We start from the raw sequence: 27,215 nt of genomic DNA, 5'->3' as shown, positions 1-27,215 counted from the left end.
TTCTACAGCTGTATTTCCATCCACCCATCATGTGAATCACCCGGGGTTGTGGCCCGTATGTACACATCTAGGTCAGATCAGGGCATTAAACGTGTCCGACAGCACCTGGGACTGGAAATCTATGGGAGTGGAGAAGAATCAAGGTTTTAACATACATGAAGCCAGAATCTGGTCTGAGGGAAAAAATTTCCAATCATCAGCCATGCAAAATTATCAACAGAGAATTCCATTCCATACTGACACCAGTGAAAACAAGTTTATCCTGTTGGCAATATACTCCATAATACAATATATAATTATAAATATACTCCATAATACAATATGTAATTATAAAAGCACTGTGTGTATGTGTGTGTGCGTGCACATGAATGTGCACAAGCTGAGAACTGAGCACCCAGGGCCTTGTGCATGGCATGCTGGGCAAGCATTTTACCACTGAGCTAGATCCCCAGTCCTCATTTTTTTGTGCTAAAGTCTCATTATATAGCTTAGGCTCACCTCCGAGTTTTAACCTTCCCGATTCGGTCTCTGAGTTCACCACCACATCCAGTTCATTCTTTTCCTTTTTTATGAAAACCACACAAAAATATAATTTATCAAAATTCCTATGTTTAGACTAGCGAGAGCTTGGTGAGTAAAGGAAGTTACTGCCAAGTCTGGACAGAGAAAATCAACTTCCAGAAATTGTCCTCCAGCCTCCGCATGCACATCATGACACATATGTGGTTTTTAAAAATGTATGCTGGGCAGTGGTGGTGCAAGCCTTTAATCCCAGCACTCGGGAGGCAGAGGCAGGCGGATCTCTGTGAGTTCGAGGCCAGCCTGGTCTCCCGAGTGAGATCCAGGAAAGGCGCAAAGCTACACAGAGAAACCCTGTCTAAAAAAAAAAAAAAAAAATTAGGGGCTGGAGACTTGGCTAAATGGTTAAGGAAATACACTGCTCCTACAAAGAACCCAAGCTCAGTTCCCAACACTCTTGTCGGGCAGCTCATAACCAACTGAAACTCTGGCTCCAGGAGATCCAATACCCTCTTCCTGCCTCCTCTGACAACACTACACTTGTGTGCACAAACTGTCCCTACCCCATTTACACACTTTAAAAATAAAATCGTTCTTTAATTCTAAAGAACTCCTATGTTTAAATGTCTGATGACCTGGCATAAAATACTGCTCTCAGTGGAAACAAAAAGGTTTGTATCGGGGGCTGCAGAGACAGCTTAGCTCCTGCAGAGGACCTGGGTTCAGTTCCCAGCACCCCAGCAGGCAGCTCACAACTGTCTGTAACTCCATGGGTGTCACTCTAGGGCATCCAACCCTCTCTCTGGCCTCCTCAGACACTACACGCTGCACAGACATACATGCAGGTATGTAAAAATGAAATCACAATAAATATTTCTGTTTTTAAAAGAAGAAGTTATGGACTAAAAGAGATTTAATTATATTTTTAGATTTATCTATTTTATATTTGTGAGTGTTTTGACTGTATATATGTATGTTAACCACAGGCATGCCTGATATCTGTGGAGGTTGAAAGAGGTCATTAGATGCTCCCCATATTCATATCCTCTGGAATTGGATTAAGGAAGTTTGTGAGCCACATTGTAGATGTTGGGAATTGAATCCAAAACCTCTGCAAGGGCAAGGGCTCTTAACTTCTAGGCCTTCTCTCCAGCCCAAAATCCTTTCTTTTTTGGGATAGGGTCTCACATACATAGCCAGGCTGGACTTGAGTTCACTGTGCAGCCAAGGATGACCATGAATCCTGAGTTCTGAGATGATATATGTACACCATCATCTTGGTTTTAGAAGTGCTAGGGACTGAACCCAGGGCTTTGTGCTCACTAGGTGAGCATACTCTACCAAGTGAGCTGTATCTCCAGCCCTAAAAGAGACTTTTTTTTTTTTGAGACAGTCTCTTATAGCCCAGGCTGGACTGAAATTCACTATAAAACCGAGGAATGACCATGAACTTCTGATCCCTCTTGCTCCTACCTCTAGGGTGCTAGGATTGCAAGACTTCCTAGTTTTTATGTTGCACTGAGAATTGAACCCAGGACATTGTGCATGCTAGGCAAACACTCTACCAACAGAGTTATATTCCTAGTACTAGAAACTTTTAAAAACTCAACCATGAAGAGAAATTTGACCCTTTATGCTAAAAAGAATGAATTATCTTTCTAACATCTCTTCTCTTTATTTATTCTCAAACAATACTTATTATCAAAAGAGAATCAGGTCAGGGGGACACCTCATGTGTAAAGTCTCTGCTGTGCATGAGGGTCTGAGTTTGGATCCCCAGCACCCACATAAAAAGCCAGCTGTGATGGCACTTCCTTGTAATCACACCACTGGGAGGCGGCAGCAGAAGGAGCCTGAGATCTCAGTAGGTTTGATCTAGGCAATTGGTGAGCTCCAGGTTTAGTAAGGGGTTGTGGTAGTTTGAATGGAAATGGCCTCATAGGCTCATAGGAACTGGCACTATTGGGAGGTGTGGCCTTGCTGGAGTAGGTGTGGCTTTGTTGGAGGAAGTGTGTCACTGGGGGCAGGCTTTGAGTTCCCCAGAAGCTCAAGCCAGGCCCAGTGTGTCTCAGTCTATTCCTGCTGCCTATGAATCAAGATGTAAACTCTCAGCTCTTTCTCCAGCGCTATGTCTGCCTGTATGCCACCATGCTTCCCACTATGCTGATAATGGACTAAACCACTGAACTGTAAGCTACCTCAGTTAAATGCTTTCCTTTACAAGAGTTGCTGTGGTCATGGTATATCTGCATAGTAATAGAAACCCTAACTAAGACAAGACCTTAAAAAAAAAAAAAAAAAAAGGTAGATAGCCAGGTGGTGGTGGTGCATGCCTTTAATCCCAGCACTCGGGAGGCAGAGTCAGGCGGATCTCTGTGATTTGGAGGTCAACCTGGTCTACAGAGTGAGATCCAGTTCAGCACCAAAAAAACTACACAGAGTAACCCTGTCTCAAATAAACAAACAAACAAACCTAAACAAAAAAGATAGATGGGCTGTAGAAATGGCTCAGCAGACTTGCTACTCTTCCAGAGGACCCAAGTTCTATTTCCAGCACCTATGTTCGGCAGTTCAGAACTGCCCATAACTCCACTTCCACGGGATATGACACCCTCTCCTGGCCTCCAAGGGCACCCACACACGTGTGGCATACACTCATACAGGTACACAGTATACTATATGAAAACAAAAATAATCTTAGGAGCTGGAGAGATGGCTCAGCAGTTAAGAACCCTTGCTGCTCTGGTAAAGGACCAAGGTTTGGTTTCTAACACCCACATCAGGCAGCTCCTGTCTACCTGTAATTCCTGTTCCAGGAGATCTAATGCCCTTTTCTGGCCTCCAAAGGCATTGCATGCTCATGGTGCACATACACATACCCAGGTATGTACACAGACTTATCAAATAAGTAAATGTTTAGAATAATAACAATAATCTTTAAAAAATAAGGTGTAGGGCACACTAACATCAACGTACACCCCCCCCACACACACACAGAGGTATCAAATAGCATTAAGTAAAAATGGGAGTAACATTCTAATGCAACCATTACTCCAACTGTTACAGGAATTTTTAATGATGTTTTTGATAAATGCTAATGTTTAAACTATGTAATTATTATAAATAAGTTTCCTCTTCTATAATTTGATGTTTATAACTTGGTGGTTTGTTTTAGTTTTGTTTTTTTTTTTCACAGAGGACACATCCTCTGTCATTAGTCCCGACCCCTGACCCAGTGAATGGCCTAAGGCATAAATCAGATGCCACAAAACACAGCTGACCACAGTTCAGAACAAGCTCCCAGGAGCTGCTGCAACTGTTTGAGACTGGTTCTTCACACAACAGGACCAGAACCCCAGGCTGATCAGACTCCATACAATGTACACATTAAAAAAGGTAGCCGATGTAAGCCTGTATTTAAGACCTCCTCCCTCCTTCAATAAACAGCATTTGGCATTAAAAAAAAAAAAAAAAGGAAAGAAAGAATTTGAAGACAGTGATGTTCTAAAACAGGAAGTGGTGATGGTGTCATGACCTATGAAGATGCTGGACTAAAGTCTATCAAATTGTGCAAACAGAAAAATTGTATACTATGTGAATTATCTGTCAATAAAGATCTTATTTTTTTTAAAAGGTAGCAGAATGTGTCATATTAAAATGCTTCATTATGGGGCACCTCTAAAGCATTTTAGGTAACCAGTAGCATCATCAGGCCAACACCTGTCTGCTTCTGGAAGATCCTATGTGGAATACTTTTTTACACTGTATGAATATATGTCACTGTGATTGGCTTAATAAAGAAGCTGACTGGCCAATAGCTGAACAGGATAAAGTTAAGCAGGGAAGCCAAACTGAGAACGCTGGGAGAAAGAAGGGCAGAGCTGAGGAGTTGCCAGCAAATGCAGAGAGAAGCAAGATGGGCATGCCGTACTGAGAAAAGGTGCCAAGCCATGTAGCAAAGCATAGATAAGAAATATAGGTTAATTTAAATGTAAGATTTAGCTAGTAACAAGCCTGCTATTGGCTGAGCATGTATAATTAATATTAAGACTCTGTGTTGGTTATTTGGAAACTGGTGGGTAGGACAGAAAAGTCTACCTACAACCCTGCCCTTAACCCTCTCGCCTGTTGCCCATTTGTCTCCTGACCAACAGTGTTCTGAGAATGCAAAGATATGCCCACCTCCTAGTGAAATTAAATCCTTACCCACAAAAACAAAGGACATCCAGCACCTCCACCGAGTGCTTGAAGGTATTTAGGGAAGGTGACTCGGGCACCTGAAGAACTGAGGGTTAAGTGTTTGTCATAGTGTCCTCTCATGATAGAGCAGGGTTAACTCAGTTTACCAAAACCTGTCCAGCACAGGATGTCTCCCACAAGTCATTCCAGCACTCAGGAGACTGAGGAAGGGTTACTCAAAGCTAGAACAGGCAATGTAATGAGCTCAGGCCTGACTGGAAGATAGAGTGAAACCCTGTCCTAAACAATCTAATGACACTTATCTACGACAGAGAGAAATACTTTTGGTTTTTCTCCTTAGATTTCCTGGAAGTCGTGCAAAATACTGTTTTACTCAATTCCACTGTGACTTGAGTGGCCATTACTTTGTGTCTGAATCTTATAAGAAGAGAGTGAAATAGGAAATCAGGCAGAGATGAAAATACAAAGTAAAAACTGGGAAGAAATAAGGACCTCTGCTGGACATAGTGGGCCTATTATAATCCTAGCATGTGGGAGGTGGAAGCAGGAGGATCAGGGGTTCAAGGTCAGCCTCTGCTACACAGCAAGTTCAAGGCCAACCTAGACTCTACCATGAGAGTCAAAAAAAAAAATTTAAAACAAAACATACCCAGTTGGGTTGGGGATTTAACTCAGTGGTAGAGCCCTTGCCTAGCAAGTGCAAAGCCCTGGGCTCAATCCTCAGCTCAAAAAAACAAAAACAAAAACAAAAACAAAAACCAAACCCAGTCAGGCAGTGGTGGGCCATGCCTTTAATCCCAGCACTCAGGAGGCAGAGACAGGTGGAGCTCTGTGAGTTCAAGGCCAGCCTGGTCTACAAAGTGAGTTCCAGGAAAACCAGAGCTACACAGAGAAACCCTGTCTCTAAAAAAACAAAACAAAAAAGAAAACACACTCATGCACAGGGGTGAGCATATGGGTGTGGTGTCCCTAGAGACCTGTTTGAGCCTTGTTGGGACTTCTGTAGCAGTAATGCTGAGATCTCATAGGTTTAGCACATCATTGACCTAATAGAGTGGAAGATACGTAAGACCGGCTGGTCAGAACACAACTCAACTGGTTGATTCTGTCTGACATTTATCTGAACTTGCTGCTTAGGTTATGCGGTGGTTTGAATAAGAATGTCCCCCAGAGGCTCACTGAGGGTGGGCTTAGAGGTTTCAAAAGCTCATGCCAAGCTCAGAGTCTCCCTCATTGCCTATGGATCAGGATGTAGCTCTCAGCTACTGTTCCAGTGCCTGCTTGCATACTTCCATGCTCCGCACCAAGATAATGGACTAAACCTCAGAAACTGTAGCAAGCCTCCAGTTAAATGTTTTTGTTTTTGTTTTTGTTTTTTTAATGTAAGAGTTGCCATGGTCATGTGTCTCTTCACAGAAACAGAACAGTGACTAAGACAGGCTGACCCCAGTCTCTCTCCTCACCAGCCTCCCCCATCCCTAATCTCTGGTTTAGACCACATTTTAAACTTCTGAAGTATTACTGTTTCTTATGTGCCTGTACGTGTGTGGAGGCCAGAGGTTGCTGTCACGTGTCTTCTATCTTTTGAGACAGAATCTCGCAATGATCCAGGAGTTTACCACTCAGCTAGGCTAGCTAGCCAGAAAACCCCAGGGATCCGCTAATTTCTGCTTTCCCGGCTCTGGGATTACAGGCATGCACCACCACACCCAGTTTATTATGTGTGTGTTAGGCTTCCAGCTACCTGTTACTAAACCAGGTACACACACACACACACCCATCCCACCCCATCCTTCCGACCTCTCCTCTAGGCGCACGCGCGCTGGCGCTGCGCTCACCCGCCGCAGGTTCCGGGCTTCCGCTTCCGCCCGGGCCCAGGGACCGAGGCTAATGGCGGCCGCTGCTAAGTTGGCTCCAGAAGAGGCCGTGGAGACTGAGGATCCCGGAGCTCTGCAGCCCGGAGCCGCCCCGTTCGGCAATTTCCCTCATTATTCTCGCTTCCACCCTCCGGAGCAAAGGCTCTGCCTTCTACCCCCGGAGCTTCTTCGACAGCTCTTCCCTCCCGAGGGTCCCGAGAGGAGGCCGATCCTAGGGCTCGACGTGGGGTGTAACTCCGGGGTGAGTGACGGGGAGGGATCGGAGCGCTGGGAGCCCAGCATTTGTCGCCTCCACGTCCCCTGTGGTTCTGGCCGGGGCGCAGCATCAAAACTTGCCCAAAGTGGGCTTTTAAAGTATAGCATTGACAGACACGTGCACGCCCCCGCCCTCCCTCTGGGGCCCCACCACCGGGTTAGGACTTTTGAGTAATCCACAAATTCATTCCAAATTCCCGCCGGACCGCGGGAGAGGAGGACCGTCTAATCTGACTTCCGGCATTTGCCTCCTCTGCTGCTTTGCTGGCCTCCTGGCTGGGGAACGGGGACCCACATCTGGGAACATTGGTTCCTAGAAGAGAAGAGCCAGGGCAACAGAATCATGTCTGAAACTTAAAGCTGCAAATAGACAGTGCAGGCCAGACCTGGAGCCAGGTGTGTATTTACTTAAAACTTGTGCTAACAGAGTACAGCAGTGAACAGTAGAAAGGATCAAGAAAGGAAATAGATCATTCTGCTCGAGGAGGGAAGCCGTAACCACCCTGCCCACCGCAAAGTGTTTTTAGGCATGTAATGATTATAAGTCAAACCACATGCAAAATAAGGAAATGCCAATCTCACCTGTTCATAGCCACTGGGATATCTTAACAGAGCAGGCAGTTTTGTCCCATGATTGCAAATGCTTCCAAAGTTAGCACCAATCCCCACCAGTCCAGAGTGGGAGCTAGAGAGATATGGAGAGAGACCTTTATTCTAATGATGGCAGGAGAGACTCAGGTTGCCGGAGTGTAATGCTAGCACCCAAAAGACAAGGGTGGGCATCCCCACAAGTTCGAGGCTAGCCTGGGCTATATGAGACCCTGTTTCCAAACTGCAAGAAAGAGAGAGAGAGAGAGATTGGTAGATGGCTGAAAACCAATGCTGCCTGGGCTATATGAGACCCTGTTTCCAAACTGCAAGAAAGAGAGAGAGAGAGATTGGTAGATGGCTGAAAACCAATGCTCCCGTGGAGCTTGGAGATAAGCAGGTGGGCTTTGTGTCCCTGTATCCCTTGCAAACTTCACTATAATGTGGGAAAACAGATAAAAATATTTCCTGAAAGGAACCCAGAAACCACCAAAGATTTTAAAGTTGAAAGCAGTGTCTATAAAAACACACAGTTTTTATAGAAAAGACACAGTTGCAATTGACCAAGGCAGATGTTCCTAAATAAGCTTTTTTTTTTTTTTACTTTTACATAGGGTCTCACTGCGTAGCCACACTGCCCTCCATATGTGTAGACCATGCTGGCCTCAAACAGTCTCCAAAGGAGGAGGGAGGCAAATTTAGCAGTGTGGTGTGGGTTCTTGTGCCTTCCAGTGTGACTTTGAACAACATCATTAGCATAACTTCAGTTTATTAGAAATCAGACTCAGTCTTTACCCTGTATCTGCTAAGTCAGCATCTGTATTTTTTGTTTGTTTGTTTGTTTGTGGAGCTGAGGATCAAACCCAGGGCCTTGCGCTTGCTAGGCAAGCACTCTACCACTGAGCTAAATAAATTCCCCAACCCATGCATCTGTATTTTAAGATGACTCCCTGGATGACCTGTATACCGTTGAAGTTACAAGGGGTGCTAGAGATATAGCTCAAGTCTTCAGAGTGCTCGCTGCTCTTCCAGAGGAGCCAAGTTCAGTTCCCAGCACCCTCGTTAGCTCACAACCACCTATAACTCCAGTTCCAGGGGATCAGATGTTCTCTTCTGGTCTCTCTGAGCACCTGCACACATATGGCATATGTAAGCACCAAGACATGTGCACACACATAAATAAAGGTAATTTATTTAAAAGTTAGGAAAGCCTGGTGTGGAAAAAGGAATTTCATGTAGCCTAAGTCTTACTAAGTCATTGGTCATGTGACTCTAGATAAGTAAATAATTTCGATCCATATTTTTTTTTTTTTGCTTTTTGAGACAGGGTTTCTCTGTGAAGCTTTGGCGCCTTTCCTGGAACTCACTCTATAGCCCAGGCTGGCCTCGAACTCACAGAGATCCGCCTGCCTCTGCCTCCTGAGTGCTGGGATTAAAGATGTGCGCCACCACCGCCTGGCTCGATCCATAATTTTTAAAATGTAGAATTTTTTGTTAATTATTCTATACCCTCATAAAAGTACATAAAACATAAGTCTGTACTTTATGATTATAAGGCAACACCTTTATAACCACTGTCAGAGTAAAAAAAAATAAAGTATTTTCTGTACCCTAGAGGATCTTTATGTGTGCCATTTCGTATTTATAGAAGCCTTCTTCACCTACAGGTAACAATTGCCCGTTATCACCTTGCTTTTGTTTAGAGCTTACTCCTTCTCTATCCCTGAACAATCTAGTTTAGCTTTCCCACCTGGGGAATTTTTTTTTTTAAAGATTTTACTTATTTATTATGTACACAGAAGAGAGCGCCAGATCTCATTACAGATGGTTGTGAGCCATCATGGGGTTGCTGGGAATTGAACTCAGGACCTCTGGAGGAGCAGTCAGTGCTCTTAACCTCTGAACCATCTCTCCAGCCTGGGATTTTTTTTTTTATAAAGGAAAACTTACATGTCCATTATGTCAGTCCATGTCTGTAATTCCAGCATCTGAGAGGCTGAAGCAGGAGAATCACAGAGACCAGCTTGGTCTATGTAGTGAGACTTGTTTACAAACAAACAAAAAACCAAAACCAAAATGGAAACTCGCCACATATTTTCATTGTGACTTGATTCTCTAGTCAGTAGTATGGAGTTAAAAATTCAGTCAGTGGTAGAATTGAAAATACTCTATTTTGGTGCATTAAGCCAAGTTTCTCAACTTTACACTGTCAGTAATATTCCATCTTTTTTTTTTTTTAACCTCTTTGGATTTTTGAGACAGGGTTTCTCTGTATAGCCCTGGCTGTCCTGGAACTCACTCTGGAGACCAGGCTGACCTCAAACTCAGAGATCACCAGCCTCTGCCCCCTGGGTGCTGGGATTAAAGCATGTGCCGCCACCAGCTAATATTCCATCCTAGTGACTGTTATTCTTACTCATCCATGCTGCTGTTAGTGGACATGTGAGTGGCTCCAACTGTGCATGGTCTTCCCGTGCATGAAAAGTTGCAGAGGTAAGAATAGGAAACGCCTTGGAAGAAACTGTATAAAACAACATCTTTGAATTGTGGTTGCATAACTATGGTTGGTTACAGAGGGATGAGACGGTGCCTTGCTTGAGGGTCAAGAGCATGCTAAGATGGTAAGAATCGTGTCATTACACACAGCTAGAAAGACTCACAGCGACTTGAGGTGGTAAAAGGTCAGGCAGTAGAAATGTAGGCTGTGGGGCTGTAGGCTGGATTAGGACTTCTAGAATCAGATTTTTACAAGATGCTGCTTGCTGTATTCACCACCTTCCTGATAAGGGACACCCCTCATGCTTCTGAATTCCTTTCGTTTGGCAATGAGACACCCGGAAAAAGAGAATGAGTTTGCCAGTGTATTGTGTAAGCTGAAAAACACTGTCCTGGGCTCTTTGCTGCCTTCGCCACATCATCTGGGCTGTAACTCCCAGTGCACAACCCAATCTGTGTCAGTGTCAGGATATAGGTGGCCAGGCATCGAGTGTTTGTGTAATCCAGCACTCAGGTGGCGGAGGCAGGGGGATCAGGAGTTCAAGGCCATCCTCAGCTGTATAGTGAGTTTAAGGCTAGCATGAGCCACTTAAGAGTGACTCAAAAATAAATAAATAAATAAATAAATAAATAGATAAATAGATAAATAAGTAAAAGCAAAATATTATAAGGAGGGTGAGGAGAAGCATGAGGGCTTTTGGAGGACGTGAGAAAGGAGAGGAGGTGAGCTACTTGCTATTCAGCCTCTTTGAAGAGCAGAATTCCACCTTAACCTTTGAATCTTGAGTTCTTTAGAGGGACAGGTTTAGTTAAGTTTCCTTTGTAGTAGCTTTGCAAGAGTCAGAGCCTGAGAGGACAGATTTCCTTCCGGCTATGGCCCTTGTGGCCTAACCACTGTTAGGTAGTGGCACAGTCGCTGTTGCTGATTTGGACAGCCGTGGCTTAAAAGGCAGCAACAGTTAGATAAAAGGACAGTTGGCCCCCACACTGGGTGCCAAATTGTTTGTGTTTCTCTTTTTGGGGGCTCCCCCACAACCCAGGTCCCAAATAAATCACTCATGGAGGCTTATTCTTAATTATAACTGCCCGGCCTGAGCTTGGCTTGTTTCTTGGAAGCTTTCTTTGAATTATCCCCATCTATCTTTTGCCTCTGGGCTTTCCCCATTCTCTTACTTCTGTAAATCTTACTCTTACTCCGTGGCTGGCTGGGTGGCTGACCGATGGAGTCCTCCTCCTTCTCTGGCTACTTCCTCTTTTTCTTCACTCCTCCATCTGTTTTCTTCTTCCTCCTCCCAGATTTCTCCTATATATCCTCTCAGCCTGCCAGTCACGCCTATCCTTTCTCCTGCCTTGCTATTGGCCATTCATTTCTTTTTTAGACCATCAGGTGTTTTAGACAGGCACAGTAACACAGCTTCATAGTTAAACAAATGCAACATAAACAGAAGTAAAATAATATTCTACCGTCTACAGGGTTTAGAGCAGGTGCATTACAGCCTACAGCCCCTGGAGGGCGCTGAGAGTCTGCTCATGAAAAACAGTGACCTCTTTAGATTATTATGTTGAGAGCCTCACATCCAGTACAGTCGGAGGTAAGGTGTAGTCTGAAAGGATGAGAGGTTTCACTCGCTGTTGGAGAGTTACAGTGACAAGGCTGTTTTGGATTCCTCTAGGACCTGAGTGTGGCTCTGTACAAACATTTCCTTCCCCTGCGTGATGGGGAGACCTGCTTAGGTGCCTCCAGAGAACTCCGCCTCCTCTGCTGTGATATAGACCCAGTCCTTGTGGAGCGAGCTGAAAAAGAATGTCCTTTTCCTGATGCTTTGACCTTTATCACTCTGGACATCATGGATCAAAGGAACAGAAAGGTTCCCTTGAGTTCTTTCTTAAGCCAGTTTGGGCGTTCTGTTTTTGACATTGTCTTCTGCATGTCAGTAACCATGTGGATTCATCTGAACCATGGGGACCATGGTCTGTGGGAGTTCCTGGCCCATCTCTCCTCTCTCTGCCACTACCTCCTGGTGGAGCCACAGCCCTGGAAATGTTACCGGGCAGCTGCAAGGCGCCTCCGAAAGCTGGGACTCCATCATTTTGATCATTTCCGATCCCTCACCATCCGAGGCGATATGGCCAGCCAGATCGTGCGGATCCTGACACAGGACCATGCGATGGAATTGGTGCACTGCTTCGGCAATACCAGTTGGGACCGAAGCCTTCTGCTGTTCAGAGCAAAGCGCACCATGGAGACTCATCCAACCCCTGAGTCACCGACAGAGAGACAGAAAGGAACAGATTAGGGTCCTGAGGACAGTAGGACATGGCAGGAAGACAGGAACACACTGAAGCTTTCATACTGAGAACTGTGTTCGTGTCCTGGAGCGATCCGGCAGCCTCCAGACCTGGCAGGGGCTTTTGGCAAAGTGTCTGAGGCAAGCAACTGAAAGAATTGGTGTCTGTGTTCCCTATTGTTTGGATAGGCCCCGAGGGGAATGAATTCATAGAGCGGTGATGGGGCAGTCTGGATAGAGATTGTGGTCCTGGGAAATGAAACTGCTTTTGGAAGTTGTTTTTGTTTGCTGGGGATCAAGCTCAGGGTCTTTAATGTGCTAGGCAAATGGTCTACCACAAGCTACCTCTCCAGCTCTAAGTAAGGGGTTATTGATGAAAAATAAGACCAGGCTTATTTTAGACTGTGTCATCTTTTTTATTTTTATTTTATGTGCACTGGTGTTTTGCCTGCATGTATGTCTGTGTGAGGATGTCAGATCTTGGAGTTACAAACAGTTGTGAGCTGCGATGTGGGTGCTGGGAATTGAACCCAGATCTTCTGGAAGAGCAGTCGGTGCTATTAACCCCTGAGCCATTTCTCAAGCTCCAGACTGTGTTGTTTATTTGAACTCCTTATGTCCAATCTGGTGTCTTCAGGCATTTTCTGAACCTAATAGGCCTGCCTTGAAGCAAAGCCTGTTAATGAAATCTGCAATGAGAGGTCCTGGACTCTCTGCTACAGGAAGTGGCCAGTAGGGAAGACAGCTTATCTTTCTAGAGCAGGCCAAGCCTCGAACAGTAGTTATAGACACTAGAAAGATACACTAACCAGCATTTAAAAAAAAAAAAAAAAAACTTAGAAGTACTTAGACACTGGTTGTAGTGGCGGATGCCAGCACTTGACAGACAGGGGCAGGAAGATCGGGAGTTCAAGGCCAGCTTTAACTACATAGTTTGAGGCCAGCCTGGGCTGTAAAATAACACCATGTGTTTAAAAAAACAAACAAAACCAAAGCAATGACAGCAGATGTTTAGGGCTCACAGTAAAGCTTAATTGCAGAATGTTTACTAGATACTTGTAAGGTTTGATCCCTAGTCTTCGCCTCATCCCCCTCACCCCGCAAAAGGTTCAGTTGTGACCCCTGAGGTAGGTGGAGATTTGCGATTTGGTTCTGCAATGCAGCTCAGCAATCTTGCTTCTCCTCCTCCCTTCCCCTTGCTTTAGTTTCAAGACTAGGGCTCAAACACAGGACCTTGCACACACGGGCAAGTTTGCCACTGACTCTTTCCCAGCCTGGTTTGGTTTAGTTTTGCTTTTTTTTTTTTTTATTTTTTGTGTTGTTTTGTTTTGTTTTGGCACAGACATCTCTACGTAGTCTTGGCTGTCTTAGAGCTTGTTATATTGACCAGGCTGTCCTTGAACTCACTGAGATCCTCCTGCCTCTGCTTTCCAAGTGCTGGGATTAAAGGTTTCCACTGTCATGCCCGGCCTTGTATTTTATTGTAACAAAATGTATGTGACAAAATGTGTCATGCTGGCCATTTTTATTTATTTTATATGTATTTTGTTTGTTCTGCATGTATATCTGTGCACCATGTGCATGCAGTGCCCAAAGACACCAGAAGAGGATGTCAGATCCCCTGGAACTGGAGTTAACAGATGGTGTGTGGGTGCAGGGTCCTCTGAGAGAGCAGACAGAGCTGTCAACCATTGAGCCATCTCTCCAGCCCCGCCCTGGCCATTTTTAAGTGTACAGTTGTGTGGCCTTAAGTACGTTCACAGTGAAGGTTCTGATTCTAGCAGGCACCTTGATTTTGACACAAGTGAAAGAGACACGCTGATGATTTAGGATTCCATCTAGCCTTCTGCATATTTTTCCTGTTACTTTAACTTACCCACACCCCTAATGGCTCTTAAATATCCTGGGAGCTCCACCTACAGACTAATGCTTTCCCGTTTTGTAATCATAATCCCCTGAAGTAGTTATTAAGCATCTCAAATTCAAAAGATCCCAAAAGCAAACTAATCCTATTCCAACCTAATCTTGTTGTGGTGTTCATTCATCACACACGCTCAAGACTCCGGTGGGCTCCTCCTGTCTGCTCCCCACACTACAATCAGTGCAAAAATCCCTCCAATTCTGCAATAGCATGTGCATCCCATTCACTGCATACATATGGCAGCACCTGCCTTCCGATCCGTATTCTGTCTTCAGCCATAGCTTACCTACACAACTGAAATAGCGCTCTCCTTTTCCTGAGCCCAGAGGAGCTAAAGGATCAGAAGGGATTTTTCAGAATAAAGTATTAAACAAAAATAAGGTGCTGTTGCTTTGTGATGACACTCTGTCAACATGCTGCAGTTATGCTTGTTAGAGCAAAGGCTTAGAGGGAAAAATGGCAGAAAACAGGAATCTTACTTGTTTTTCAGGAGAAAGAAGTGTTATAATAAGGAGCTCTGACTGAGGGCCACAGAACATGTTAAATGTTGGAGACCGTGGGAATGGAAGAACAGAAAAGCTGCTGGCTTGGGGTCGTCTCAGAGTGGTCACAGTTGGAGACAGCTAAGTTTCCTCCTCTGTATATCTTGTATTTCTTTTTCAAGACAAAGTTTCTCTTCGTGTAGCCCTGGCTGTCCTGGAACTCGCTCTGAAGCCCAGGCTGGCCTTGAACTCAAGAGATCCACCTGCCTCTGCCTCCTGAGTGCTGGGATTAAAGGTGTGCACCGCCATGCCCAGCTGTCTCAAACCACTTGGTGCGGAAAATGGTCTCAGGGACCAGAGGACATGCAGGGGCTTCATCTCCACAGTAGAGGAGAGTACTTCAGCCATGAAGGCCTTAGGTCTGAGGCTGGCCTATTCACTGGTGACATGCTACTGAATGAGCAGTGGCTTGATCAGTTAGGAGGAACCGCTGTACTTCATTACGAGCTGCGTGGCAGCTAGAAGAAAATGTGTAATTAGTGCTCATAAAGATGAGGCCCTGGATTCAAGCAAATAATGACTGCTTAATTGCTTATGAGAGCCGTGAAGACCATGAAAATACCTTTTCTCTGAGAAGAGATCATCTGTATATCAAACCGATGTGACTAAAGCACTGGCATCAGTAGGTTGAGCCTTTTTAGGCTTCAGGACAGACGTAAATAGAAAATGAGGCTGGATATACTTGAACATTTGTAAAAAGACATGAGCTGGGTGTGGGGGCACTCCGCCCATAATCTCTGCACTTTTGGAGGCTGAGTTGGAGGACAGTGTGGAGTATACAGTGGAGCTCCAGGCCAACCTACTATGTGACAAGATCCTGTATCCAAAAAAAAAAAAAAAAAAAAAAATTTCTAGGTATGTAATCGAATATCTCCAAAATGTTTTCATTCAATTCGCAGTAGAGTGAGACCCACCAACCACCCCTTACACTGATGTTTCCAGGTCTAGCATTTAAATACAGGTGAAGTTCATCTCCATTTGGATCAGCCATATTTCGGATGCTCATTAGCGAGTGGCTAGTTCATGCACTTTTATGTCAAATTAGGTTTCATGTTAGGTCCTTCCATATGCCTGTCATGATCTTAGCTGCCGTGGGATAGCACCCGGAGCAGATTAAACAGCTGTTTAATTCAGCCTGTTTTACAAACCAAAGTTAACAAGAAGCAGCTGATAGCAGCTAATGTGATCATGAACTTCAGGAAACGAAGTCTGTCAGCTACAGTGGGCACAGGAGACTCAGCAGGAGAGACAAGCTGTCACTGACAGGATGTGGAATGATGGGCAAAGAGCAAGTCCCTGTGAGAAAGGAACAGGCTGGTAGATTTCAGTGAGTTTGGCTCTAGCCTGGTCTACATAGAGTTTCAGGCCAGCCAAGGTGATACAGTAAGATCTTGTTCAAAAACACCAAGGTGAGTAGCTACTTAGGGATGACACTCTAGTTTTCCTCTAGCCTCCACATACACACACACACACACACACACACACACACACACACACACACACACGCAAGAAGGAAAGGTCTCCAATATGAGGATGGTGTGCATGGTGAGGTTCTGCTTTTGGCTGCATGTGATGCACGAATGTAATCTCAGCACTCAAAAGACTAAAGAGGCTTTCAAGTTTGAGGACTGTGGGACAGCCTGGGCTACATAGCCTCGCCTGTGGCGAAAGAGGAACGAAAGAGAAAAGATCCTGCCTTTGTTTCTTTTTAAAAGAATAGATAACACAGGATTACCAGTGCGCTCAAGAGGCAGGGAGGTGAGTCCAAGGCTAGCCCGCCGAGCTTGTCAAAAAAACAAACTAAGGCAGACAAGATGGCTCAGCAGGTAAAGGTGCTTGCCACCAAGGCTGACAACAGGAGAATCCAGAGCCAACACAAGGGAACTAACTCCTGGAAGTTGTCCCAATAGCCACATGTACACAATGGCATGTGTTCTCCATGACAAATAAACAAATGTAAGAAAAAATTGAAAAGAATATATACATTCAAGGTAATAAAAAAAATCAAAACACCCATATAAACAGGTCAAAAAATCAAGGAAAGGATAAAATTGCTCATTGCTGGTGATGGAAAACATAACCAAAAAATTGCAAGTGTTTTTGTCTTAAAATGTGGGCACTTATTTTTATTGCGTATGTGGGAGTGGGGGCACATGTGCATGCAACAAGGCCAGAGGTTGGTGTTGGGTGTCTTCAACCACTTCACCTTATTAATGTATTATTATTGCAGATAATGTGTGTGTGAATGCAGTGTGTATGAATGAAGTGTGTGTGAATGCAGTATGTCAGAATGTAGGATGTTTTAATGCAGTGTGTGTGTGTGTGTGTGTGTGTGTGTGTGTGTGTGAATGCAGTGTGTGTGAGTGTGTTTATGTAATTGCAGATGCATGTGTGCCATGTAGATGTCAAAGGTCAACTCAGGAGTTGATCTCTCCTTCCACTGTGGCTCCTGAAATCAAACTCAGGTCATCAGGCCTGCATGACAGTGGCATTTACCTGCTAAGGCATCTTGCTGGCCTTTAATTTTTTAGATAGGGTTTCTCACTGAGCCTGGATCCCACTGATTAGCTAGACTAGTTGACCAGTAAGACCCAGGGATCCTCCTGTGCCTGTCCCTGCCTCTGCTTCCCCAGAACCAGAATTACAGGCACAAGCTGCCTTATAGCCAAGGTTTTATGTGGGTGCTGGAGATCCAAACTCAGGTCCTCATGCTTGTACAGAAAGCCCTTCACCAGCCAGTGTGCACTGTATGTGTGGTGTAAGTATGAGTCATGTGGGGTGTACACACACATACAGTGTGGGTATGTATGTGTATGCATGCTTATGGTGGCCAGAGATTGACATCAAGTATCTTCCTTGATCCCTCCATCTTATTTTTGGAAACAAAGTCTGTCCTTGAACCTGGAACATATTCGTTGACTAGGTTGGTCCACGAACTCCAGGGATCCATCACTCCACGCTGCTGCTGTTACAGATGTGCACCACCACACCATGCCTTTTTATGTGGGTGCTAATGGTCTTAACTGAGGTCCTCACGTGTGCATGGCAGGCACCTCATTGACTGCACATCTCCCTGGCCCTGCATGCACATTCTTTTAAAAGATTAATTTAATTATTTTCTAAATTAAGCAACGCTTTCCTAAAGCTGACTAAAACAACTCTATGGATACTCTATTGCCTCATTCCTGTTCACCTCTATCTGTCTAGTTTTTTGTTTTTGTTTTTTTTCTCTAACAGCACAGCCAAGGTATTTGGAAGGCTTCAACACTTCCTGTCTCCATTACTGGCTACGTATGTCTTTCTCAACCATTCCATATGTGGTTTCCTGGTCTCCAGTGATGTGTGGCTAAAGTCACAAGAAAGACTGTGCTCACCCCACCTCGGAAGCACTGGGAACTAGTTGGTCCTGGGACATCTGGCTTGGACTCTGGTGATGACATTCCTCCGGTTTCCTTTCTCCTCTGGAGACCCCTGTCTAATGTTGGCATTCCTTGGGGTTCTGTTACAGCACCCCTCCTCCTGCATGGGTTTCTCCACCCTGTGGTGCCCCCAGTTTTAATAACTCATAGATTTCTGTAGTTCAGATCTTCTCTTGAGCTTCAAAATTATTTATCCAAAGCCAACGCTATTGCTTCTCATCCTTTATTTTTTATTTTATTTTATTTTATCTTTTATGTGTATGAAGGTGTTTTGCCTTCATGTGTATCTGTGCACTATGTGTCTGCCTGGTGCCTGCTGGGCCAGAAGAGGGTGACATTCCCTGGAACTAGAGTTACAGACAGTTGTGAGCCTCCATGTGGGATGTGGGTACTGCTGGGAATCAAACCCAAGTCCTCTAGAAGAGCACCCAGTGCTCTTAACCTCTGAACCATCTATTCAGCCCCCAACTCCCCCACCCACTGGTATATATTCTTCATTGTACATAATGTATCATAAAAAACATGTATTTTGACTGTACTCATCCTCCCATACCATCCCCCCATTTCTGCTCGTCTCCTTTCCCCAAGTCTCCCTACTGTGCTCATGCCATATATGGACATGAGTTTTAGCATCCTAATCTTTTCATACCATGGCACACATAGGAAATGATGGGATTTTCTATCTTGGATGATGCAATACAGCACAAGCTGGTCCTAAGGATTGATGTATAGCATGTCTGTGTATACACACACACACACACACACACACACACACACACACACAGGAACAGCATTGGTGAGTGTGCAGCATGTCTGTAGCCTTCCCTGTAGCCTTCCCCAGGGAACAGCAGCAGTTGGGAAGGAAGTACTCATCCCTGGCAGGCATCTCCAGCTGGATGTCTTCTGGGCATTTCAGTGTCAACCTGTTTGGAAGTAAGCACGCCATCTCTTAAACCTTCTTTCTCCAGCATCTTTTATTTCAGTGTGTGGTCCTACTATCTGCAAAGCATACAGTTGAAAGGTCTGGCTTCCTCTCCACTTCCCTTCCACTTATAATCCCAGGGCCCATTGCCTCTATTGCTAGGAATTTCATTTTCTTTGTTTTTTGTTTGTTTATATTTTCGAGACAGGGTTTCTGTGTGTAGTTTTCGTGCCTGTCCTGGATCTCATTCTGTAGACCAGGTGGGCCTCGAACTCACAGAGATCTGCCTGATTCTGTGTCCCAAGTGCTGGGATTAAAGGCATGTGCCACCACCACCCAGCGGTTTGGGGATGGCTTTTTTTGTTTGTTTGTTTGTTTGTTTTTGTTTTTTGAGCTGAGGATCGAACCCAGGGCCTTGTGCTTGCTAGGCAAGTGCTCTACCACTGAGCTAAATCCCCAGCCCCTGGTTTTGGGTTTTTTGAGACAGCCCTGGCTGTCCTGAAACTCCATATGTAGACCAAGCTGGCCTTGAACTCCCAGAGATCCATGTACCTCTGCTTCCTGAGAGCTGGGATAGAGGTGTGAAGCACCAGGCCTAGCCGGCCGTTTTCTTTAAGTCATCTTATACCCATCACTTCTATTTTCTACCCCAGACCACATCCCTTCTCCTTTTTCTCCCCAGTAATTATAAATATTTTCTGTCTGATGTCCCTGACTTCAGTCTTACCTCTGTCCACATTGTGACCATAGTGGTCTTTCCACAATACAAATCTGAAGCCAGGTTTGGTGACATACTTTTGATCCCAGCACTTAGGAGGCAGAAATAGGCAGATCTCTGAGTTCCAGACCAGCCAGGGCTACACAGTGAGACCCTTTCTCAAAAAAGAAAAACAAAACACAAAATACAAATCTGATTATGCATCCCTCCAGCTCTATCCCCAACCCTCACCTACAACCATGCCAAGGCTCTGCTTTGCTCTTAGGATATAGTTTTCACATTGCTTACTTTTCCAAAGCCATCCTTGCTACTCAGCCTAATACTGTATGCATAGGGCTTAACGTAGAGTAAAGACTCAGCAAAAATTTGGGGGATTGAACCCAGGACCTCACACATACTAGGCAAGTACTCTTATCACTGAGCTGTATCCTCAGCCCTTTATTTACTTTTTGTTTTGAGATGGAGTCACATTTAGTTCCCTAAACTGGCCTTTGAAATCACTCTGTAGCCCAGACAAGACTTGAACTTGTGATCGTCCCAACTATTGAGGACTACAGGCCTCGACCACTTGGTCCAACTCTAAAAAGGAGTTCAAGGATGTGAGCAGACCCATCATTATCTTGCAGGTGAGAGATTTCAAAGTATATTGGCAATGACTTACTCCTACTGAGAAAATGAACGAAACACTAGCCAGCTCCTTTCTTCCTCTTACTAGGTAGTAGTAATGCCTAGATTGTGTTCTGGAGTTGATCCAACTTGAAGAATAGGCAGGTAAGGGGGTTCTGAGAAGCCAGTTAGCAACCTGACCGCATCTTAAGGCCAAGAGTTCTAAATCTGGGCCATCTTATCAACTGGTACAACAACAGTAAAGTGACTGTGATGTCAGCCTCTGAAGATGCCCAACACTGATGTCTGACCACACGGTATCAAAGCAGAGAATCTAGGAAGATGACTTAGTGCTTATGAGTACTTGTTCTTGCAGCAGACCAAAGTTAAGTCTCGCACTCACAAGGTGGCTCACAATCATCCATAATTCAGTTCCGGGAGATCTGATGTCCTCACCTGACTTCTGTGAGCACTAAGCACTCAGTTGGTGCACAGATATCTATGCAGACAAAACACCACCCATGCACAAAAACAAATCGATCTTTAAAAACAGTAAGAGTATGCTATTCAAATGCTGGTGTGAGTGGTGAGGGCGTGGCTCTCCGAGGTCATCATTACTGTACACATAGTTATGCCATACCATCACACAGGTTTGTAAACAGCAGCCTGCAGCTCCAGACACCCAAGAAGTCTAGCTTGTCTTATTACAAACAAGGAAAGGACATGATTAGTGATGTAGAATAAGAATGGAGAATCAACGTTGGGACTTCCAAGTTTTAATAAACGGATTAAAAACTGAATTAAAATGTAGTAAGCCTCTTCAAAGAAAATAACCATGGAGCATTGCTACAGTTTCACATCTTGTCTCTGAACAAAGGTCTGTGAAGCATAAAGTCTGCCCAAATCTGATAGCCAAAGTATCCAGTGTGTGAGAGCCTGTATGGAGGGCAAGGACATGTTCTGTCTGTGTTTTTTAAGAAAGGGTAAGTGTGAAAGAAGAAAAAATCTAGACGTGGTTTGCTTCCAAAAGTTCAGTTACTTGCCAATATTCCAAAGTACTCAGAAATGCCTGGCAGACTCAAGATTTCCATCCCAAACACAGGACACAACAAATACATCATTCATATTGGACTTTAAAGCCCTTTGAGGGAAGAACTGTGTCTAATTGTTGTTATACTCCTAGGATTAGCCCATTAATCCCTATTCAGTGAACACCGGATGATTGGGCAAGGATTAATCAGTCCTACAGTGTTCCAACGATGCCATAATCCAGTGAAAAGGGAATGGAAGGCCATGGATTTGGCCCCATAGCAAGTGCTTGCTTGACCTGGACATGGCGGCACACCTGCAAACCCTAACTAACACCTAGGAGCCTGAGACAGGAAGATGGAGCGTTTGAAGTCAGCCTGAGTTACACAGTGAGAACCTTCTTTGTTCTGTTTTTAAATCCAAAACGACTCCTTTATCCATACGTTCATTCTGTTTTCCATACAAAACTCCCTTCACTAACTCTCCCCACTTCTACCCATTAGCTTGCTATCCCATGCCGGTAATTAGCTTTTTACCGCTCTCTTGTCCTGCCTAGATCCTACTAAGTTTTCTGTCTTCAAAATCCCACTTTAAGTAAGATGCCTTCTTCAGAGAGGAACTCTTTAGTTAATCCCAGCCAACCTGACCACCCTATGTTCTCTTATGGTTTATGTTCCTTTACTGGACTAAATTCACTTTAAGGCCTATCCTGTACACATACGACAGAAGCCATTTTAATAAAATATACATTGTGTCCAGTGTATATCCATTGGACATCCAGGCCAGTTAGTACAATGCAGGTTGTGAAGGTTAAAATTATCCTCAGAAGGGCAAGTAAGTGTTCAAGGACCAAAGCGGTGGCAGCAGCCATAGGTTCACAGCAAGTTCGAGGTCAGCCTGGCCTATTTCGTGAGTTCTTGGTTAGCCAGGGTTATATAGAAACCCCGTCTCAACAAAATCCTAACAGCAAATAGACTAATGAGAATGGTCCCGAGCTCTTAGGTTGCAAGGGCCTGAGTGAGTGAGTTAATTAGCTTGTTTCCTCTAGCCAGTGGTCTGAACTGCACTTCCCTCTTCCAGGATAGGAAGTGGTTAAAAACCAAGGCAGTATCCTTTTTCCTCACTAGAGAGCTGCCTGCCTCTGCTTCCCCAGTTTAAGTGTGAGGATTAAAAGCGTGAGCAATCACGCCTGGGTCTGCCTTGCCTCTTAAACCTTTGCTGCTTTCTACAAATGGTGCCTGTTCCTCGCCCAGTTTCCAGCTATCTGGGAAGACCCCGACCTAGAGAAGGAAAAGAGAGAGCATTTGAGGCTTCTTCCCATAGATTTACTCCCAACACGTAAGCAGGAATGCAAATTACAAACACGCTCTCAACCACACACACGTGCACGCCCAGACCCACTGAAGCAGACGCGCATGCCCGTGGGCCCGCGGGAACCTACTTAGTTTTCTCTGTTCTAAATGCCCCCATTCCAGCCCCACTCGGCGCGGCCTGGCATCCCCAACGCCGGCACTGGGAAGGTTTTGCCGATCAGCTCCGGCCTGGCGCAGAGAGTGTCTCCGCAGAGGGGGAGGGGAGGGGAGGGGAGGGGAGGCCCTTCCCACCCGGGCGGAAGCGGCGCGCGCCGGCCGGGCAGACTTAGCTCTCGTCCTGGGAACATCTGGACAGAGCTGGGAGGGGCGCGCGCCCAGGGTGAGCTTGGATTGGCTGCGCGGGAGGAGGGGGCGGGGTCTAGGCGAGGGGCGGGGCTCGTTGGCCCCTTTAAAGCCTTGACATCAAGAGGCGGCTCCGGTACCCCCCTTTTTCTGTCCCCCCCCCAAGATGCGGCCATGGATCCGGCGGACCAGGCCTGCCGAGCTCAGCACCTGATCTCGGTGAGTCAGGCCTGTTTAGCATGTAACGGGCTGTGAGGTGGGGGGCCGTACGCCCTGGGCGGGGGCCGGGGAGTGTGGAGTGAAAGGCTCTCGGCAGCTTGGGCTTGAAGGGGCCGCGAGGCTTCCGGCCCACACCTCGTCGCCTGCCCGTCCCTCCCGCCGCACTCTCTCAGGAGGGGTCCTGCTGTGACTTTGTCCACCCACCCCCACCCCACCCCCTCCCGCCCCTAAGCGCCATCCTCGCGCACACTCGGTGGCCCCGGAAGGGAAACTTTCGGGAGTGGGGGATGTTCCGGTGGCGGGTCTCCCTCCCTCTTTGAAAGCACTGACGTTGCCCCCACCGCGCCTCCCACCCTACCCGTATCCCACGGCCCGGGTACTGTTTAGCGGTGCTGGGTTGCCGAGGGAGGGGGCTCTCCCCAAAGCGCAGGCGCAAACCGGAGCCTGGGGCACCCCTTCGCACTCCTTCCAGTCCCTGTGGCCCGGGGCTGTAGGGCGTGGGGCAGGCGGGGAAAGGCGGAGTGACCGGGTCTTGGGAACAATCCTACTGAGGCTCTGAGGGGCTAAGGGAAGGAGGGAGCCCGACAGGCTGCATGCTGAGTAGAAGCTGCCTGGGGAGAAGGGCTGGGCTGGAGCGTGGACCGGGCAGCACCGACAGAAAAGGCTTTCTGGGTTTGGGCTGGGGTGCTAAAAAAAAAAAAAGGAGAGAATTTATCTGTGCCTGACAGTCCCTTGGTTTAGCAGGCCCGGGAAAGCGGTTGTTGGGACCCCAACTCTCTCTTTACATCCTGGGCAGAAGGCCCCTCTTGTCTCTCTAGCTTTGGCGCTGTCCCAAGGGCACAGAAGGCCTTCACCTCCCCATAGGTCTGGCTTTCCAGAGGGTCCAGCCAAACCCACCCAGCCTGCCTAGCAGCTGCCTTTTAAAGACCGGCTTCCTGAGGAGCTGGGGGTCTTAGGCTTGAGGGCTTCCTTAGCTTTAAAGGCAATCTGTCATTTTCCTCTCCAGGAACTCTCTTTTGCATTCTCCAGCGGGTCCTCCTGCTTAAACACAATTGTCAACCAGAGGAAGTAGTAGGAGACAGAGGCCAGGACCAGAACTGGTTTGAGGAACCATGGAGAAAGAATCTGTCTCACTATTGTGTGCCCAGTCCTTTGAGGGGAAGTGAACAATTGCTTTGTTGTAGACCCTCTTTATCTTACAGACACCGCCCCCCCACCCCCAATCTGGCCTACGGAGGTGAATGGAGTTTCTTGCTCCAGAGAGACCACAAGTATTTTTGTCTAGAGAGGCATTCCCACAGTAATCATTTGGTTCTGCTTCCAGCGCCTGTGGTCCATGCCTAAGGTGTCTTTGGCTTTATAGTATCCTCCAGCTCCAGCCTTTGGAGGAAAACCCTAGACAGGGAGATTGCCTTCGTCTCCGGCTGCAGAGAAAAAGGCACTTCATCAGAGGCAGGGAAGGTTTGTGTGTGGGCACCGAGTTGCTGTCAAGATGGCCAGAGTGAGGAGCCTTGGGCCTGCCTATCAAACCTTCTCTGACCTTGAGCAAGATAGTTTGCTTTAGGGGGCTCAATTTCCTTCATCTTCAACACTCAGCAGTAGGAGCAGAAAGATCTAAAAATCCCTCCCACTGGTGGGCAACTGGAGAGGGGAGGAAGGTCCTCCGGCAGGGTGTCTCCATTAAGAGCTAAAATGCTGGGCCACAGTTCGTGAGGGTTAGACTTGGATTGAGAGAACAGAACTCTGTTCTGCCTGTGAATAGCCCTTTTCTGCTCACCCTGGTGCCTTGGGACATGAACTCTTGCTGGCTCGGGCTGGGCCCACCCATCAAGGTGAGACATCATGACTGGGCCAGTCTTTGAGTTGGATCTTTGGGGAGGGGTTGAGAGAGGAGAAGGCAGCCAAGGGCCAGCAGGGTAGGCAATTCCCAGGAGACAGTTTGCATCTCAGCTGTCAGGACTTGTTTTAGGATCTGAGCCAGAGAGCCCGGCACATTCATCCACCCTCTTGTGGGAAGAGGACAAGGAGGGCCCCACCGCTGTTGCCCATCCTACCTGCCGGCTCCACACACTGCACCTCTGTACTCACTCCAGCGCCCAAGCAGCGAGGAGTCGCTGCCACAGCCCTGTTTTTCCCAGCCCCCTTACCTCTTTGAGGCAGGGCTCTCTCAGGACTCTAGTATTCCAGGTTAGGACTTGCTTTCCAGCCCAAGAGCCAGAAGGCTTCATGTTCTTGTTTATTTTCATCCTTGGTCTCCCAGGTGAAGGGGAGTATTGATGGAGATTGTGGTGGTTAAAGAGGCCCTGGGATGTGAGGCCCATTGTCCTGCACTGTTTTACTCTGCCAGCTGTCCTAGGCCTGGGGAGCCCGCTGCCCTCAGCCCTGCTACCCTCAGCCCTGCTAGCCTATGTTAGGAAGCTTCTGCAGGAGGCTTGTAGGTTAAACCCCAAGAAACCTCCGTCATGGTTGTGAAGCCCTTGAAATGGAGAATGGAAACTCCCAGGGAGGTCAGTTTCCCAGAAAGCAGTTACTGGTGGAGTTCCTATCAGAGTGAAGGATGCAGCTGTTGCTAGGCAGACGCGGCAATCCCATCTTGTGGAATGGCTCTGGGGCTGGCCAGCCCGAGGCCCCGTGGAGGAGAAAGGACAGCCCAAGTGAGGGGCCCTGGTGGGCAGACGAGTCACCAGACCTCTGTCTCCTAGAACAGGTATCCTTTTTCCACTCCTGCTTCCCTCAGCCCCTCCCCCGAATCCCGTTGCTACTGCCCTTGGCCTTGACAACCCTCGCCTGAACCTGGCAGCCCCTCCAGCCTGTCTGGCTGCACTAATGGAGTGATTGGATTTTCTATACTTGGAGTTTGGAGTTTTTGATTGAACATGCAAATTTATGTAAATCAATCTGAGATCTGCCACCACATCAAAACAATGTAGAGCCTCCACAGGCTGGAAGGAATCCCAGAGAAGAATCTAGTCCAAGGCTGCCTTCAAGTTAGAAGTGGGGAAACTGAGCCAGGTATGGTGACCCATGTCCTTTAATCTCAGCACTCAGGAGGCAGAGGCAGGCAGATCTCTATGAGTTCAAGGTCAGCCTGGTCTACAGAGTGAGCTCCAGGACAGCCAGGGCTGCACAGTGAGACCCTGTCTCAACACTCCCACCCCAAACCGGGAAGCTGACAGAGAAGTGATTCACGTGGCGGTGAGTGTCCCAAGATGGGATTCAAGCCTTGCGCCTCTGGTTTCCGTGGTTTTCTGCCTCAGTCTCTCATTCACGAGAGAACTGGTTGTGTTTAAATCCAAGAACGCCGGTTCTTGAACCGAGGTAGCTATTTAGAGCGTCGGCCTAGGGTTCCCCGGGTGCTTCGGTCAGCTTCTAACTGGCTGAAGAAAAGCTGGGGCAACAGAAGATGAGATCATTGATGGCTTCCTGCCTTGGCTCTTCCAGTTCCCTGGGAGCTGAGGTTTTTGTTTCCAGCATCGGCACAGTGCTAGGCACACAGTAGGCTGTGCTAGGCACACGGTAGGCTGTGCTAGGCACACAGTAGGCTGTGCTCGGCACACGGTAGGCTGTGCTCGGCACACAGTAGGCTGTAAGCATAGCTGCAGAATCTTGTTATCCACGATTCTAGTCTGAGTTTCCGCCGCTTCCCTCCTTGGATATGAGTGGGAAAGGTCCACTGCAGGTTTCCACCTGCCCTCTTGAATATCGGGCCAGCAGGGCATCCCCTGCACAGTCCCACTTGCTGTGGGAAGGATCGCATCATTTGAAGACCATTGCCAAAGGTGGCTAGGTGCTACAATGATAAGCTTGTTCCCAAGAGACAGTTTTACAGTGACATTTTTTTCCCCTGCGCCGAGGATTGAACCCAGGGCCTTACAAATGCCAGGCCCTGTCCTCACTTCTTGACTTGCTCTGCTTAGGTCCCCACACCCAGCTACCAGTTGCTCCACTCCCTGACACGCCG

At 46.7% G+C, this 27,215-nt stretch overlaps 1 protein-coding gene and 1 long non-coding RNA gene across 2 annotated transcripts; one reads left to right on the top strand and one right to left on the bottom strand.

Annotated features, from left to right (window-relative positions):
• The first annotated feature begins 6,592 nt into the window (after positions 1-6,592).
• Bcdin3d (BCDIN3 domain containing RNA methyltransferase) lies at positions 6,593-12,679 on the top strand. Its single transcript, XM_036209049.1, has 2 exons — positions 6,593-6,837; positions 11,609-12,679. Exons 1-2 carry the CDS (start codon positions 6,610-6,612, stop codon positions 12,230-12,232), a joined length of 852 nt encoding a protein of 283 aa, XP_036064942.1. The 5' UTR covers positions 6,593-6,609; the 3' UTR covers positions 12,233-12,679.
• Positions 6,830-25,493, bottom strand: LOC118597463. Its single transcript, XR_004946817.1, has 3 exons — positions 25,402-25,493; positions 7,434-7,536; positions 6,830-7,164 (listed from the first exon to the last, which is right to left on the bottom strand). It is a non-coding gene; the product is annotated as an uncharacterized LOC118597463 (long non-coding RNA).
• Positions 25,494-27,215: the final 1,722 nt, after the last annotated feature.

The sequence above is a fragment of the Onychomys torridus genome, chromosome 16 (assembly GCF_903995425.1).
Source record: "Onychomys torridus chromosome 16, mOncTor1.1, whole genome shotgun sequence".
Lineage (NCBI taxonomy): Eukaryota > Metazoa > Chordata > Mammalia > Rodentia > Cricetidae > Onychomys > Onychomys torridus.
Note: the sequence above shows the minus strand (reverse complement) of the source record. Positions and strands in the feature narration are given on the sequence as shown.

Excerpts from the sequence above, each read along its gene's own strand:
- Bcdin3d (XM_036209049.1), top strand. The coding sequence starts at position 6,610 with ATGGCGGCCGCTGCTAAGTTGGCTCCAGAAGAGGCCGTGGAGACTGAG. Across the intron at positions 6,838-11,608 it reads ACGTGGGGTGTAACTCCGGG|GACCTGAGTGTGGCTCTGTA; the intron begins GTGAGTGACGGG and ends GGATTCCTCTAG.